This window comes from Ooceraea biroi, chromosome 2 (assembly GCF_003672135.1).
Source record: "Ooceraea biroi isolate clonal line C1 chromosome 2, Obir_v5.4, whole genome shotgun sequence".
NCBI classification, from domain to species: domain Eukaryota; kingdom Metazoa; phylum Arthropoda; class Insecta; order Hymenoptera; family Formicidae; genus Ooceraea; species Ooceraea biroi.
The window spans coordinates 9,839,876-9,855,477 of NC_039507.1; the positions used below are offsets into that span (position 1 = coordinate 9,839,876).

The 15,602-nt window shown below is 37.4% G+C and overlaps 4 protein-coding genes across 9 annotated transcripts; 2 read left to right on the forward strand and 2 right to left on the reverse strand.

Moving 5' to 3' along the window:
* Positions 1–610: 610 nt before the first annotated feature.
* Positions 611–1,589, forward strand: LOC105282468 (28S ribosomal protein S17, mitochondrial). Its single transcript, XM_011344428.3, has 4 exons — positions 611–781; positions 870–986; positions 1,105–1,181; positions 1,327–1,589. The coding sequence occupies exons 1-4, from the start codon at positions 656–658 to the stop codon at positions 1,493–1,495; spliced, it is 489 nt and encodes a 162-aa protein (XP_011342730.1). The 5' UTR covers positions 611–655; the 3' UTR covers positions 1,496–1,589.
* Positions 1,590–1,596: 7 nt separating this feature from the next.
* On the reverse strand, positions 1,597–5,894 carry LOC105282471 (RNA polymerase II subunit A C-terminal domain phosphatase). 2 transcript variants are annotated; one of them, XM_011344435.3, is made up of 7 exons: positions 5,428–5,894; positions 4,749–5,052; positions 4,391–4,635; positions 3,450–4,284; positions 3,185–3,352; positions 2,802–3,069; positions 1,597–2,514 (listed from the first exon to the last, which is right to left on the reverse strand). In XM_011344435.3, exons 1-7 carry the CDS (start codon positions 5,646–5,648, stop codon positions 2,183–2,185), a joined length of 2,373 nt encoding a protein of 790 aa, XP_011342737.1. In that variant the 5' UTR covers positions 5,649–5,894; the 3' UTR covers positions 1,597–2,182. The 2 variants fall into 2 exon arrangements, with proteins under 2 accessions (XP_011342737.1, XP_011342738.1); XM_011344436.2 differs by having other exon boundaries at positions 4,749–5,060; positions 5,428–5,566.
* A 192-nt stretch (positions 5,895–6,086) lies between these two features.
* LOC105282470 (centromere protein L) lies at positions 6,087–15,576 on the forward strand. 4 transcript variants are annotated; one of them, XM_026967761.1, is made up of 7 exons: positions 6,107–6,427; positions 6,583–6,791; positions 6,940–7,334; positions 7,549–7,711; positions 14,830–14,969; positions 15,148–15,309; positions 15,397–15,576. In XM_026967761.1, the coding sequence occupies exons 1-7, from the start codon at positions 6,295–6,297 to the stop codon at positions 15,494–15,496; spliced, it is 1,302 nt and encodes a 433-aa protein (XP_026823562.1). In that variant the 5' UTR covers positions 6,107–6,294; the 3' UTR covers positions 15,497–15,576. The 4 variants fall into 4 exon arrangements, 2 of the variants coding, with proteins under 2 accessions (XP_011342736.1, XP_026823562.1); XM_011344434.3 differs by lacking the exons at positions 14,830–14,969; positions 15,148–15,309; positions 15,397–15,576 and adding an exon at positions 7,876–8,114 and having other exon boundaries at positions 6,087–6,427; XR_003406163.1 differs by lacking the exons at positions 6,107–6,427; positions 6,583–6,791; positions 6,940–7,334; ... (1 more) ...; positions 14,830–14,969; positions 15,397–15,576 and adding exons at positions 10,347–12,377; positions 13,138–13,933; positions 14,192–14,644 and having other exon boundaries at positions 15,148–15,252.
* On the reverse strand, positions 8,120–10,147 carry LOC105282469 (snurportin-1). Of its 2 annotated transcripts, none has more exons than XM_011344429.3 (6): positions 9,994–10,147; positions 9,596–9,781; positions 9,272–9,518; positions 8,990–9,178; positions 8,524–8,904; positions 8,120–8,429 (listed from the first exon to the last, which is right to left on the reverse strand). In XM_011344429.3, exons 2-6 carry the CDS (start codon positions 9,766–9,768, stop codon positions 8,415–8,417), a joined length of 1,005 nt encoding a protein of 334 aa, XP_011342731.1. In that variant the 5' UTR covers positions 9,769–9,781; positions 9,994–10,147; the 3' UTR covers positions 8,120–8,414. The 2 variants fall into 2 exon arrangements, with proteins under 2 accessions (XP_011342731.1, XP_011342735.1); XM_011344433.3 differs by lacking the exon at positions 9,994–10,147 and adding an exon at positions 9,893–9,957 and having other exon boundaries at positions 8,289–8,429.
* Positions 15,577–15,602: the final 26 nt, after the last annotated feature.

Below are 15,602 nucleotides of genomic sequence, written 5' to 3' on the forward strand. Positions count from 1 at the left end.
TAGTACACAAAACACAAATAAATAATTTAAGCAACTTACTAAAAATTGAAAAGGATATATATATATATATATATATATGTGTGTGTGTGTGTCAAATACCAAGAAACTTTAAAACGGTTCAGACACAGAATAATTATACTTCCAGATTAGAAAAAAATTACTTATGATGTGATGTCAAAAATCTGATTACAGGAATTAATTTGTAGATACTATTAAAATTAAATATAATGTAGTTATTATGTAGGGCAGAACAATAATAAATGTTGATCATGTTCTTTTCAGATGCAGCAAATGTAATGCAAGAAAACAATAATATTTACAATTAATTTAGATATGTATATTTATTTAAAGTAGATACACTTGTTATAATATGCAAACTATGATGTTAAAGAAAAAAAGTTAATGTTTTTGAGATAATTAAGTATTATAAATTTTGTCAAAAAGTATAAAGAAAATTTGTATACTAATTTTCATATTTATTCTTAATATTTATTTTTAAAATCTTTCACATTCATTAAATATGCAAAATTGTCAAGTAATTCAAATGGAGCGCGTAGCACGATCAATAGCATGGCGGATAGTTATCAGGAACATCAAAGGCACCGACAGGGAAAGTTAACCTGTTCTTATTTAACTTGTGATCATATGTTTAAAGATGGCCGGGAAAGCGGTAGCTCGAGCCGTTAACCAATATTTTCTCGGGACGTGCATGGTTTCGTCGAAGCAAAATGCTGCCAAAGTGCGAATACCACGATTAGTACTAGACGAACATATTCACATGGTTTGTGTCAATTTTTCATGCACGTTAACGTGAAATTTGCTTGCGTAGTAGCACGTGCCTTTAAGGTTATCTTTCTTGTTATTAACAGTACTTCAAAGAATATGAAAACATCTACGCCAACGATCCGCAGAAGCTGTGTAAGACCGGTGATGTGGTTTTGGTAAAGGTCCTACCGCAGAAGTTAACGCGCCTGATCACGCACGAGGTATGCGTCGCGCAGATTAATATCGTAACTTGTGATCATAACACTGTCTAATTGCAAGTGGAATCTAAGTTAAGTGCAATCCGATATCGCGTACCTTTAATGAAATTGTGATTGATAGGTCGTCGAAGTAGTATATCCTCTGGGTGACATGACGGATCCGATTACAGGAAAGAAGATTGTGGCGAGTCGGTACAGGTACGTGACCAAGTTTCACAAAACTCTCGATTCATTCCTATGGTACTTAATTCAAATCAAGCTTAATTTAAGGATGAATATGGTACTACACTAACGTAAATTAATTAATTTCTCTAACCTGTTTTTCGTCTTTCTGTGAAATTAGGGAACACATAGACGAGGATACCAAGTTGTACGGCAGGAAAGATTCGGCCTTCGACTATTCAAAAGCACCACCAAGAGGCAGGCTGGAAAATATACGCGATTTCACTCACAAGAAGCTGTATTTAAAATACTACGACGATCCTGAAAATCCTCAAAAGGACACGATATAAAAGATAGTATAAATATTTGCTAAACGGTATATCTGAAAAGTTACGAATACCTTGTAAAATATTTAATAGAAATTATGACGAAATTATTACAAAACCGATGTGCACTACAAGTTTTTATTTTCCAATTTTCTAATACAGCCTAAGAATTTAATACAAAACTTACACAGTCGTCAACATTCACGTATTATATATAATAGCTCTAAAAATATTAGAGAAAATAAGCTTTGTTCTCTAGTATGTACTTCGAATTGGTTTTCCACACGTTTCCTTTTGTGCGAGAGGATCTCACATTTTCGAATGGCGCATCTATTATTCACAATGCTACAACCGCTGCCATTCATCGCAAATCATTACTTCAAGTGGCGGATCTTTTTCCCCTTTTACGCAAGAACAATGATTGATCACGTACATTATTTGTGTACACGTGAAGAATTCGGAAATTCAGTGAAACTAGTACTCAAGATAAAGAGGCTATTTTTCCACGTTCATTTCTCCTTTTTCTCTCTGTTCTCAGTCAGTTCTGTAGTTTAATTTCGCCTCGACTTATATTTTACTCTGTACCAGAATATACAAATAATTTAATAGTTATTATAACCCTGGCTTGACTATCGAACTTGAAAATTTACGAATAACGCAAAACATCCTGAGTGAATCGTCCGATAACCAGAATACTAACATTCAGATATATCACTCCGAAAGAAACTCTCTTTCAAGTGCAGCACCAAGCGCGTTCCACTCCCGATCGTCTTCGTTATCCTCATCATCGCCTATTGAATCATGCGAATTATCATCTAGATCTAAATCTAAATCATCGGGCAAATCTTCTCCTCTTCGGAAACGTGCGGCAATATCGTCGTCGTCATCATCATCCTCCTCCTCGTCATCGTCGTTCCTATTGCCATTATCGTCATCGTCATCATCTTCGTCCTCGTTATAACGATTTTCATATTTGTCCTCTGAAGAACTCTCATACATGTCATAAATCTTCATCCTTTTCTTTTTCGGTGCGCCAGATTCGTCTGTATCGATAACACGGGGGGAAAACAATTATTTTATCAAGTTCTTTTGCGATTTTATGTCGAGTGTGACTTGACACATTCTGTCTTATCAAATCTTGCACCAGTTAAATATTTAATATACTATATTTAATTTAATTATGTTATAGAAATGCGTTGTGCACTTGATGAAATACATATAATTATAATTGCGTGAAATATTAAAAAACTGAACTTTATGTGGAAATAATGTGTAAAAATAATTTCGAGCACAGAGAGTTAAGACTTTTATCTGCAATAAATAATTTTACCCATCGCGGAATCGTCGGAGTCGGAGCTGCGACGGCGTATCTTCCTGTTGCACTCCTCCGCGTCATCCGCGCTCTCCGCTTCATCGAAAACCGCGTCCTGCTCCTTCATGTCCTCGTCCACCTCCTTGTCCATGAATTCAATCTCTTCCTGCGTAAACGACATCAGTGGATTGATCGAGTTCGCGAACGAGTTCGCGCCCTCGTTGTCTACGTCCTCAGCGCGCTCGGGACTGCTGCAGTGCGGCGGTGGTACCCTCGATCCGCGGGCCTACGATACTTCACGTTTATAATGCTGAGATGACGTAAAACTCCAAGCGGCAACATCGTACCGATGCCCGAGCGAGCGATTCACTCGGCACTCGGCAAAGCGATGGCAGTCATACCTGCGACGTGAGGGGAAACAGACGCTCGTCCACGTGTTCCCAGCGTTCCGCGCACGTCCACAGCCATTCCGGATTGACGATCTTGATGTTCGCGTCTTTCCTCGCCGCGTTTGCCTTCGCCGTGCCTTTCCTGATTGCGACCAAGTGCGTAGTCTTCTCCGTCAGGTCCTGGCAAGATTTTAGTACGTATGTTTACTTACGGTGAGGTGCAACAAGGAGACAGGAAGAGAGGACTTGTCAAAGGTAAGAACGACGAATTTCTTACTTGGGTCACTTCCGCGCCGAACGCTCGCGCGACCTTGTACGCACGGCTCTGATGAAGCTTCTGATGAGTCGGTATCAGCCCGCTGAACGTCAAGCACAAGTCCTTCAGCACTTGCGAGCGCACTCGCGGGATTATGTTCCGCAAGGATTTCCGGCCGTTCCCTTGGTCCAGTGTAGCATAAAATTCTGTGTGAATCCTTCGAAGAATATCCTCCAAATATAACAAATAATCATCGTCATCTTCGTCGACTATGTTACTGTCCTGCTTGAGCGTCCCTTGCTTCTCTTGCTTGTCTTTCTCCGTTTTCGCAGATTTCGAAACGACTTCTGTTACCTCCGTGCTCGTTTCGTCTTTATCTTCATCTTTATCTGTCGTGTCTAGTTGTATGTTAGAGGAATTTGCGTTCTCTTTAACGTTCTCCTTAACGTTCTCTTTAACATTCGCTTTGGTATCTTCGTTCTTCGTTTCGTTCGTTTCAGTCTCAGTCTTTTCGCTCTTTTCATCTTCCTCATTTTTCTCCTCTTTCTCATTTTTCTCTTCAGGATCACTTTCCTTCGACAGATCGCCCGGCAACAACTGCTCGATTTCACTCAAGGACTCGGACACGCCGTTCTTGCTATCTTTATCCTGCGAGTCATTCACGCACGGTTTATTTATCGGCGCCTCAGCCGCGGGCGACGTGTTACCCTTTTCCAAACCGGGCGGCGCGTTAATGTCGCCGGTATGTCGGAAAAAGTGATACGGCTTGACTTGAACCAGGTTTCCACATCCTTGCCACACGTCTTCCCTATCATCTATGATGCACACCAAGTCGTCTCCGCATGGAAACAGAGCTCTGCAAACAATAAGATGGCAGAGAATTTAATTTCCAAATATTTCCAATATTCTGCGCCCAAAACCCTAATTTACAATTACTGATATAATTATTCTCATAAACTCACTTGAGATTTGCGGTTTTCGATGCCGGATCAAAACACTCGTCCCGCGAAAGTATCCTGTGAGAGAACAGGATTCCATCCTTGTCCAACAACGACGCAACGGTGTGAGCATAAATTCTTGCTCCAAAGGTACAAATATGCAGCTCGTATAGGCGACTCATCTCCGAGAGGAAGTGCCTGGTATTTGGTCTTAATCTGGTATGGTACCACGGGGAGTTTGGTCCATACAATTGGAAATGATAAACGTCCTTGAAGTAAAGAACAAAGATACATGACGCTTGTCTATTTCATAATAATAATCATGAATTTTTTATCGATCATCTACATCGCTGAGTATTAGGCTGCTGATTTTCACGCGTACCTTCAGGTTAGCGGGAATATTGTCGTTTGTAGTATGGACTATCGTTTGATCGAGGTCCACAAGGAGAACCAACTTGCGATCCTTCAAGAGACGCTGCTCGTCCTCCTTTCCAATTTTCTCAGCCAACTCCGGACACACTTTTAGCTCTGGTACACTGTGCACCATAGACACACTAGCCTGCGACAGTCCAGCTGTGTTACCATCCTTGCCAGTCTCCTGTACTCTCAGGTCTGCTCCACATTCCGCACACAGGTCTATCATCACAGTAGGATGCGTGCATCCCTCCAGCAGAGCTATCACCTGCCTGAAACACTAACAGACTATGCAGATATCGCAAAATCCAGGCACAAACGACACGACAAAGTTACATGCGTCTTGACTATGAAACATTAACGTGTAACAAGGAAATTTTGCTAAGCTGCAATTGAGGCGACATTGAACCTAAAAAAAAAGAAGAAACACGAAACTGTATGCTCTGTATTTTTATGCAAAAAATGTAAAAAAATAACTGGAAATTTTATAAACTTTTTTAATGGGATGCATGACAGGACATCAGCCATACATAATCTCCCCTTGATTTTTGTTGGAGTAAAGTGCCCTTAATATTTACAGGTCTTTTTTATACGAGCTTCTTTTTACAATTAACCTCCGATCAACAACAACAAGGTGAGACGCATACCCAGGCTGGACGACGTCACCTTCCTTGACCAAGACCTGCTTGACACGACCGAAATTCGTGGCTCGCAGTTTCTTTTCAGGCTCCCTGGTGTCCTCCTCGGTCGTGTCTTGATACAACAGGAGCACCCTGCCCGCCGCGACCATCGTGTCCGTGCGTATCCTCCATTTCAGTATTTTCCCGGGCGGTCCGTCTGACGGGAACGTAACCTCTATCGTTGCCATGATCGTACGCCCGCGCTCATTCGGAACAAAGCGAGAACGTCGCTCGTGAAGACGCGAGCGAGCTGCGTTTCTTAACCTCCTCGAGCACCCAGTCTTCGCGCGCAAGACAAGGCGTGCACGACGTAAACACACTCACGTCAAGTATCGATCGCCGAAACTACAAAGCGCGCGCAAAACGGCCGTGCTGCATTTACGCGCGATCGTCGTACATACATGCATGAAAAAATAATTCAATGAAGCGATAGATACGTGTCCCGAATGTGATTGGTCGGAAGCTATCTTAACGATCGCGGTAGATAGCGATCAATTGTGCCGTCGCGTCATCGAATAAGCGGCTCCTGCGTGATTTAAGGCTGGTATTCATAAGTCGGATTGTAGAATTAATGCGAACCAATGAACGAGCGAGAAACCGCGGTCGCGGAAGGGCAATACGGTGGCGAATCATGTAACCCGGAGTGATTCGTGCCACGCGCGTTGGCGCGTTCGAATTCGGTGAGAGTTTAACGGTCTTGGAGTCATTTGACGTTTTTTTCACTCGTGATGCCGACTGCTCGCAAAAAGTAGCTCGTGATGCATCCCTGAGTTGTCATCGGACGTTTAACATTTATCGACGATCTCTCATTCCTCTGCGGAATTGGACCGTGCGATGGAAAATGTCAGGGCGAGTACCAGCCGCGTCATGTATACGCCGCGCACACCGCGTATGCGGGAACGAGAGCGATTCAATTTGAGCACCAGATTGGAGGAGAACGAAGAGATTGACATTTCGGGGCTGGAAGGTATTTTCGACGGCATTTGACAGTGTTTCCAAAGAGAAAATGTGACGGTTTCTGCGTGACATTTTACATTTGTGGTATCATTTCTTCGAGACTTGAGCGCTTTTTTTTACATTCCTTATCAGTTCAGAATTTATGAATAAATAATTTTTATGTAGCTCTAGTAGGCCTGACGTGGAACGTATACGCGATATCGGCTCTGTTTGGTTTACAAAGGGACGACGTACACCTCAAGCTGTACTCGAAAAAATTAAGAGAAGAAATCGCGAGTACCCTATCACGCGAGAATGTCACTTACGACGCCAAGTTTTCTCTCATGGAAGAAATTGTGTCGAGACCGTATCACCAGAATCATCCAGCGATCAAGGTTTCATTGCACGATATGTACATTAGGTTCTTATATCCTGTTCTGTTTGCTGTGTCTTTTTATCAAATATTTTATACAAATATTCTTTTAGAGATAATGGATCCAAAAAAGCAGGATTTAAGTCACAGTTATGTGAAATATATTTCAGATTGAAGTTTTGGCCAAGACCAACGGAGGAGGTGAAGCAGATACAGAGAGACATATTTATAAGGCGATACTGTTATCCTGGCGAGTAACGCAGATCGAACAGGATATGCAGAATTGCGTAAAGCTACCTCTCCTGTTGTGTCGCGGTACTCGCAGTTGCATGGACGCGGTTCACGCCATCGTTGGTCGTATGTTTGATTGCTTGGTGGTCGCGCTTCCAGCTAACGGGGACGATTTGAGCTGGCTCATTCCAATTATAATTATGTCGACCAACAGGGAGGATCAGCCTGCGATTTCCGGTGAGATCCAAATGGAGTACACGGTACCGGAATTGCCAGTTACTGATACCATTATTGTTAAGTTTCACACTTCGGATCTACGGAAGATCCTGATGGCGTATGTACACGCTACTAAATATTTTATATTATTATAAATATTTAAATAAACATTATAAATTTTATATTAAATTTTACATTATAAACTTTAAATTAAATTTTATATTAAATATTTTATATTATAGTTACATTATTATTTATATTATTAATATTCAGTTACGTAGGAGTGCCTAAACTTATTTATAATGCTAATGTGTCCTCATTCACTGGTACAGTATAGTCATGGACCAAGACGACAACTTGTCCCTCGACCACGAACACGTAGAGAAGTTCTATGAAGTTTTGCACAAGCAGATGTTAATAGTGGGCGACATGCAGTTAGGACTATGCACACTGCACAGAATCATCCTGCCTGGCATAACGATCATGGAAAACAGGGTGAGTTCTTGTCTATTTTTGTCTACATTTCTTACTGTATTTTCGTGCCTTATTTTCGTTCAGACTCGGTTCATATTCTAACTGTTGGAATACATTTATCGCGACTGGTACACGTTCCTGTATTTTATAACGCGCCGTTTCATTTTCTTTTCTTTTGCTTTTAGATGAAAGTAATGAGTGTAGAAATTATGAATCGTATATTGTTGTATCTGAATGAGAAAGCTTTCGATACGTTTCATGCAGTGAACATTGATGTATGACTATTCGAATTTTGCTGTTCTATAATATAAAAAAAAATTTCAACTTACATTCTGTTTATGTTATTTATGTCTATAATTACTGCTATTAGCAAGAGAAACAGGATGATCGAGGAATTTGTAGGAAAATAAATATTTATATACATTATACTTGTTAGAATAAAATTTCTCATTTATTTTTCGTCGAAATTGTCTAATTTTAACCCTTTGCACTCCCTTGGCTTCTATACAAGACATGGTCAGTTTGTGTCAATTTGCGTAGTGCCAAAAGCACCTCACCACAAAAATATTGCTGGTCAATAATATCAAAAGGTTGATCGGAGTGCAAAGTGTTAATAAAATCGTTTCCACATTTGCGCTCATGGTATATAAATTGTTGCAAATGTCAAGATATTAAAATATACTGTAACGTAAAAATGTCCTATCTTCCTATCAGTGAAGTCTTCCTATACAATCTCCATCTGCGAAATTAAAAAACAAGGATACGTTATTGGATGCGAGGAATTAGAGTTACAATACGTTCTCATATATATCATAAGAAAGAGAAAAACTCACGAAATTTCTCACGACTTTCTTCGAGCGCTGAATCTTTCGCGTTGCGTTGTTAACGTGATCTTCGAAGCTCACATAATTGTCCGGTTTCTCGTCAAGCGGTGAGGGTGCCGATATTCCGAGTACCTCGGGCATCATAAAGGGTTTCAGCCACGTGACAAGCGGGGTGCGTCCGAAATTGTAGTAGGCTTTACTGTGATAAAACAATAATCCGTCCAGAGGAGGTAATTTCGGAACGAGGTCGTTTAGAGCTACACTTAGGTCCGAATCACACTTGATATGTGGTAAAGGTAAAATGGGATGTGCATTGTCTTCGGTGTCACGTTCTTTGAGTTCCTCTACCTCACTGATCCTGGTTTTGATCCAATGTAATCTAAAGGCGGCCTGAAATATAGAAGAATTGTAGTGTAAGTGACGGTATATGACAATTCTAAAACACAGTAGGTCTAGGACACCCTGTATACGCTACCTCGCAATTTGTGAACGGTTGTACGCGCCACGATAGCACGTCCAATATGTAGTAGATGCTTTGGCTGCTGACCCATATGCAATCTAAAACGGTATAGTGATGCCGGTGGGCGTTCGGATTTCCGCCTGGAAGCGCCGAATGAAAGGTGCTGCACAGGTCGCCTTTCCTACTGTATACTTTGGTTATGCCCTGAATTCAAGCAAGTAGAATCATTAATAGATTTCATATTTTTCGAGACTTACCAAAGATTCGTCAAATTAAGCAAGTTAGATTAATATTCACCTTGCCCGCAACTAGTCTACTTCGTTTTCCTTCTGGGCATGGGACCATGATCCAGTTTTCTATGAGATCTTGTGGCACGTCTGTCATCCATTCAGATAGCATCATTAGATGGTGCCTAGGACGTCCGTAGTATTTGGATTTTGAACGATACTGTTCCACATCCATAGACTCTTCCCCATCTTCCTCATCAGGAAAATATATGTCTTTCAGTATACCACGTGCAGTGTTGAATGCTTCTTCTCTGTGTCTATAAAAATAATAGATACATGTATAATAACACATCTTCTATGCGACAACGTAAATTTAGATGTGTACTGTATGTACTTTTTCTGATACTCCAATAAGAGTTTGCGTCTTTCCTCCTGAGGTGTATCGTCGTCAAGTTCCAATTTAATATTATCTTTCCTGATTCGACTTTTGTAGAACGTTCGACGGATATCCTCCCTGTTACTAATCTTGTTGTCAGCAGCCTCGTTATTTAATATTTCCGTCGTCATTGTTATATTATTTCTACTTAAAAGAAAAAAGAAATGTTTTAAATGCAAAATTATAATTTTTAATTATTAGCAGTATGACTGCTAATATAATGTCTCGCATGCGATCTCGTGCGAAAAATCATACCGCGTGCCGTAGGCTTTAAGCTCCGAATTATTATTGTTATAACTTCTTATCTTTTGGATATTTTCAAGATATTATTTATAATGTATGCGATATCTTCTTACCCTTATCTTTAGTTATCTATAAGTATTTTATTCAATATATTCTATTGCTTCTTCATACAAACAACGCGTAAACACTAACTGCTTTGCTCAACGTACAACCAGTGGATGAAAACAGATGAAAACCATTCGAGCTCCATTCCATTCTCGATTACTCGATAGCATGTGGAGGGGTGGTTCGTGTCGTACACAACTACGTGTCATGTCCGTGTACGCTTGGGACTTCGGGCAATGAGTGTTGGGCAGTCGTGGGATTTTTCCCCCACGCGGGAGCTTCCGCGCGCATGTGTAAGCTGACGTCACAGCAAGATGGCAGCTGCTTTCACAGACATATCTAGCTACAATTGTGGTGGGGTATTAGGGACACCAGTTTTCCCGCGGTTTTTAGAGAAGAGTTGGCGCCGTTAAATAGTGTCGTGTTATATATATATATATATATATATATTTTTTTTTAATCGTGAGTGAGTAAAGTCGTAAAGTATAAAGAAGGAAAAATGGATTCACAGCCGTCGACATCAAGTGGCATCACCGAAAAGCAGAAAAAGTCAAAAAGGAAAGTATTCAAAAATTCTTGGTTAAGTATTGACATTTTAAAAAAATGGTTAACATCACATGAAGATAATGAAAAAGCTCTCTGCACGGCTTGTAATAAAGTTTTGTTATGCGGAAAATCAGATTTAATAAGACATTCGAGAACAAAATTACATATTAAGAATATTAGTGAAGGCCTTCATATCACACCATCTGCTTCATTATCTAAGCCCAATATTAAAGATGAGGACCATGTTAAGAAAGTTAAAACAGCCGAAATAAAATTAGCTGCATTTTACGCGGAACACAACATAGCTTTTCAAACTTTAGATCACATGGTCCCTTTATTAAAAGATATTTGTTCTGATCCACAAGTGGTAAACGATCTAAAACTGTCAAGGAGAAAATGTACTGCAATAATAAAAAATGTTTTAGGAAAACGCGAAAGTCATAAACTTATTACAAACTTAAAAACTCAAAAATTTTCTATTCTAATAGATGAGAGTACAAATATCACTAATAATAAATTGCTTTGTATATTAGTAAAGTACATATCGTTAGACAGTAAAAAATGTATGACACAATTATTAGAATTAATATCATTAGATGCAACAGATTGTTCTGCAGACAAATTATATTCTGCATTTGAAAAATGTTTGAAAAGTAAAGATATACCATTATCAAATATTATTGGAATGGCTTGTGATAATGCTTCTGTGATGATAGGAGAGCACAATTCTTTTATGAGTAGATTAAGAAAAGAGGTACCGGCCCTCATTGTGTTAAAATGTATATGCCATTCCTCAGCTCTCATCGCGAGTAAAGCTTGTTCAAAATTGCCGGATTCTTGTGATAATCTTTTGCATGCAGTCGCAACATATTTTTCTGGCAGTGCAAAAAGATCAGCGATCTTGTGCGAATTTCAAACCTTCTTTGATGTAGAGTCACGTAAAATTTTAAAATTATCTAATACTAGATGGCTAGTTTTGCAGAAATGTGTTACTAGACTTCTCGAGAACTGGGACGTCTTGAAGCATTATTTCTATTTAGAGACAATTGAAAATAATAACAATTCGGCAGTAACAATTTCCAATACATTAAATGATAATGCAATTAAAGCATATATGCTATTTTTAAAATATTCTTTGAATTTTTTAAATGATTTTAATGCTTTGTTTCAAGGTAGACAAATTTTAATTCACAAATTAGCAGAGAGTAGTGAGCATTTAATAAAGCAGATGGGATACAATTTTTTGCTGCCTACCACGTTAAACACTATTTCTTTAGATGTCATTAATCCGTCAAATTTTTTACCTGTAACTTCTATATATCTTGGGTCAGAATGCGAATCATTTTTGCAATCAGAATCGTCAGAATTTATAACGGAAATAAAATCTAAATGTTTATCTTTTTATACAACCGCGGTAAAAGAAATTATACAACGATTACCTTATAATGACAAAATTTTTCGCGAACTTAAATTTTTAAATCCAAATGTAGCTTTGCGCGAGGAAAGTAGACTTACCTTTCCAGATTTGAGGCACGTAGCAAAAACTTTTCAAATTTCTGATATTACGGCCTTAGCTTATGAATGGAGAACGTTACCTTTTGTATTTGATGACGCGGAAAAAACTCTTTTGGCTAATTTAGAAATTGATGATATGTGGAAGAATATTTTTCAAAAAAAGAAATTCAATAATGAACCATTTTTTCCAAATTTAGAGAATTTAGTATACGCGGTTTTGGCACTTCCACATTCTAACGCCGAAGCAGAGAGAATATTTTCTATTGTTACAGATATGAAGAATAAAAAGAGGAATCGGATTGATATCAACAGTTTAAACGCGGTTTGTAAAGTAAGATCAAGTTTTCAAGCTAATAACATTAATTGTCGCACTTTCCAAGTAGATGCAACACATTTATAACTGCATAATTATAAAAATTTGTTTTCTCGTAATACTAATGAATGCAAAGATAACAATGAATAGAACATTTTTATTGACTATTACTAATACTTCTTTTATGTACTGTTAATACTGTTTAATCTTTTTTCTATTAATATCTGAACAAGTTCATATTTTATAATTTCTTTAAAAATCATTCCTTTGCTTTTGTGATATATTTCATTACTTTAATTATTTCTGAAGATGGGCTTCCTCTTTATATTCAAGTGTTAACTCATTTTCCATTCTAATCTAATCCAATCTAATTATTCATATTATTTTTCTATTACTTCTTGTTTCAATTAATATATAATACCGTATTAATACAATATTGTGCAATATTTTCTTTTCTTAGTTGTGTGCAATATTTTTGTTTATTTCCTTGGAATATAGTGCAATATTTTTGTTTGTTATTTGTTTATTACGTGTTCTTTTAATACATTTCTCTTTTTTTATGTTTGTTTTTAAAGTAATATTTAAGTAATTTAAAGTAATATTTGTTTTTCAAGCTTGCATCTTAGTGCAATTTCCAATATTTATTAAATATTTATTTATATATTATTTTAAATATTTGATTACATTTTTTATTTCCATGCACTTTTATTTTCACTTTTTTGGAGGCAAATTTGTCTTATATTTATCTTTTATTAATAAATTATTTATTCTGTTGTAGTAACCTTCTGGAATTAAACGCCTCCAAGTCATCGAAAATATAAAATAAGAACTGTTAGATGTTAAATTTTATATTGCTATATTAAGTGCATTACATATATTAAGATATATTTATTGTAATTTTATTTATTATACGTACATAATTTTAAGAAAAATATATTAATATGTATTTATGAAATATTACTTAAGTATGTGTATATTTACATTTAGGTATAAGTTATAGATAATAAGTATATTGCAATAATAAGTATTAATAACTGTTAATAGGTAATAATTAATATTTAGTATATGTATAAATGTATATATTCACATGTTATTTCTTATGTATATTTTTATAAGAATACTGGTAAGATTTTCTGCAGTTTCCCTTACCCCCGCAACGAATGTTGGTATTCATATAATAAATCGGCTGCAGACATTAAAAATAAATAATACATTTTCTTATTATCATTAATAATTCTATATCTTATTATTTCATATCCTTGATAGAAACTTCTTATTAAAGAAATTCCTTACTTAAGAAACTTCCTTCTCTCCTTGCAACTTCTTTTATATTTCTCTTCTCGTTCGAACCTAACGATACCTCATTTTGACCACAGTATATACGTTACTGAGGTGCCATTTTGCTGTGACGTCAGCTTACGCATGCGCGCGGAAGCTCCCGCGTGGGGGAAAAATCCCACGACTGCCCAACACTCCGGCAATCTCGGGCAGTGGAAGCAAATAAACATGATTTTCTGTCTCTCCCGCTCGGACGAGTAGCAAAACCAATCTGATTGGCTGAGAGATAATCTTAGGTATATCTTTTAGATACTGATACAGTTCTATGATTAGCTAACAAATATCTTAACATATATTTAGTGTCCACGATCCAAGTTCTTGGTCAAAGTTCTAGGTCCGAGAAATGTGTAGCCAATCAACATGCAGCTTTTATGTAAAAACTGTAAGTTCATTGGCTACACATTTCTCGGAACTAGAACTTTGACAAAGTTCTTGGATCGTGGACACAGGCCTTTATTACGGACTATTTAGATCCCGGCTGATGCCATTTTTAGTTCTCGGAAAGCCTGCTACGAGCCTCCACTGTTTCTGATCCAACACGAGGTAGTACGAATCAATATTGAGTCGGACGCGATTTTTATTTTAAATAGTCTAATATATTTTATAGATTAGATAAAAAGCTTTTAGGAATAAAAGACGCTTCTAACGACGAAGGAGTATCACTAACCGCTTATCAAATGCTCTTTTCTACTTAATGCAGTCAATGTTGCAAGTCACATCGATGCTGTTTGAATATTCGATAAATCGTGCTTGCATCTACGTGTATGTTAGTGTCTGCTTTATGTTTACGTGGTGTACATGTTTTCTTGATAGCCAAAGTGTCGGTGTATTAAAATAGTGACGCTGTATAATTACTACTGTATTTTTGAAATTGTAAAAAGTAATTAAAAAAGAACGCAAATATGCCGACATACGAAATGCCGCTGATAATACGTATGATGAAAAAGGTATTAGGTTATGTCATAAGTATTAGGTTATGTTATTTTTCGCTTTCATTTCACAATATAATTAAATATTACTGGTTCCACGTGTTATTTAATGTAATATTTTGTACAATTAACAATTAATTGCAAAAAGATCTTTCTGCGATTCTTCCTCGTAAAATAGTCAGAGTTTGATACGTACTTTGTAGCCAGAACTGGTAACAGCTCTAAAGAGAACAACCGGTTTAATATTTCAAACTGGTGGTTTTATCAGAACTATTGAGAACTGGGGGGTGAAACATTTGCCATTCAAAATAAGTGCTCACGGACAGGTTCACAGGGAAGCAAAGTAAGATTCCATGTGCTATCAATATTGTTAACTGCGGTATACTGTAAGCGGCTTCGCATTAAATTGGAACGTACTGCCAACTGTGATTGACAAATCATTTCTGTGTTATTATTATTATTATTTATCTAGGCAAAAGTGAGAGAACGTACACACATATACATGCGTTTTGTATTTTTAGCCACTTTTTTATACGGTTTGATTCACCTCCATCGGAAATAGATAAACTCCTGGACGAATGTTCCAGAGATATCGATATTGTTAGGCTAAAGGTATTCGCAGAAAATAAAGTTGTGAAGAAAAATTGTACGTTCCATGGCGAGATGTTACCACCACCTTACAGGTAGGATTCGTACGGTTTCCCATGACACATAATGTATCTTGCAATGCCTCAGTCCAAGTTTTCAATTATCATTGTTTCTTTATATAGACCTAGCGTGCAGGAACTGATGAGAAAGGCAAACAAGGCCAACTCTAAACATCAATTCAAGTACAACTCTGGATTGGACTATTATCCTTTCACTAAATAATTGAACGTAGATATATTTTATTTTGTTGTAGTATTACGTTATATTCGTTTTGAAATAAAATATCTTGTAAATGCGAAATATATTATTTGGCAAGAAAGATAATGAA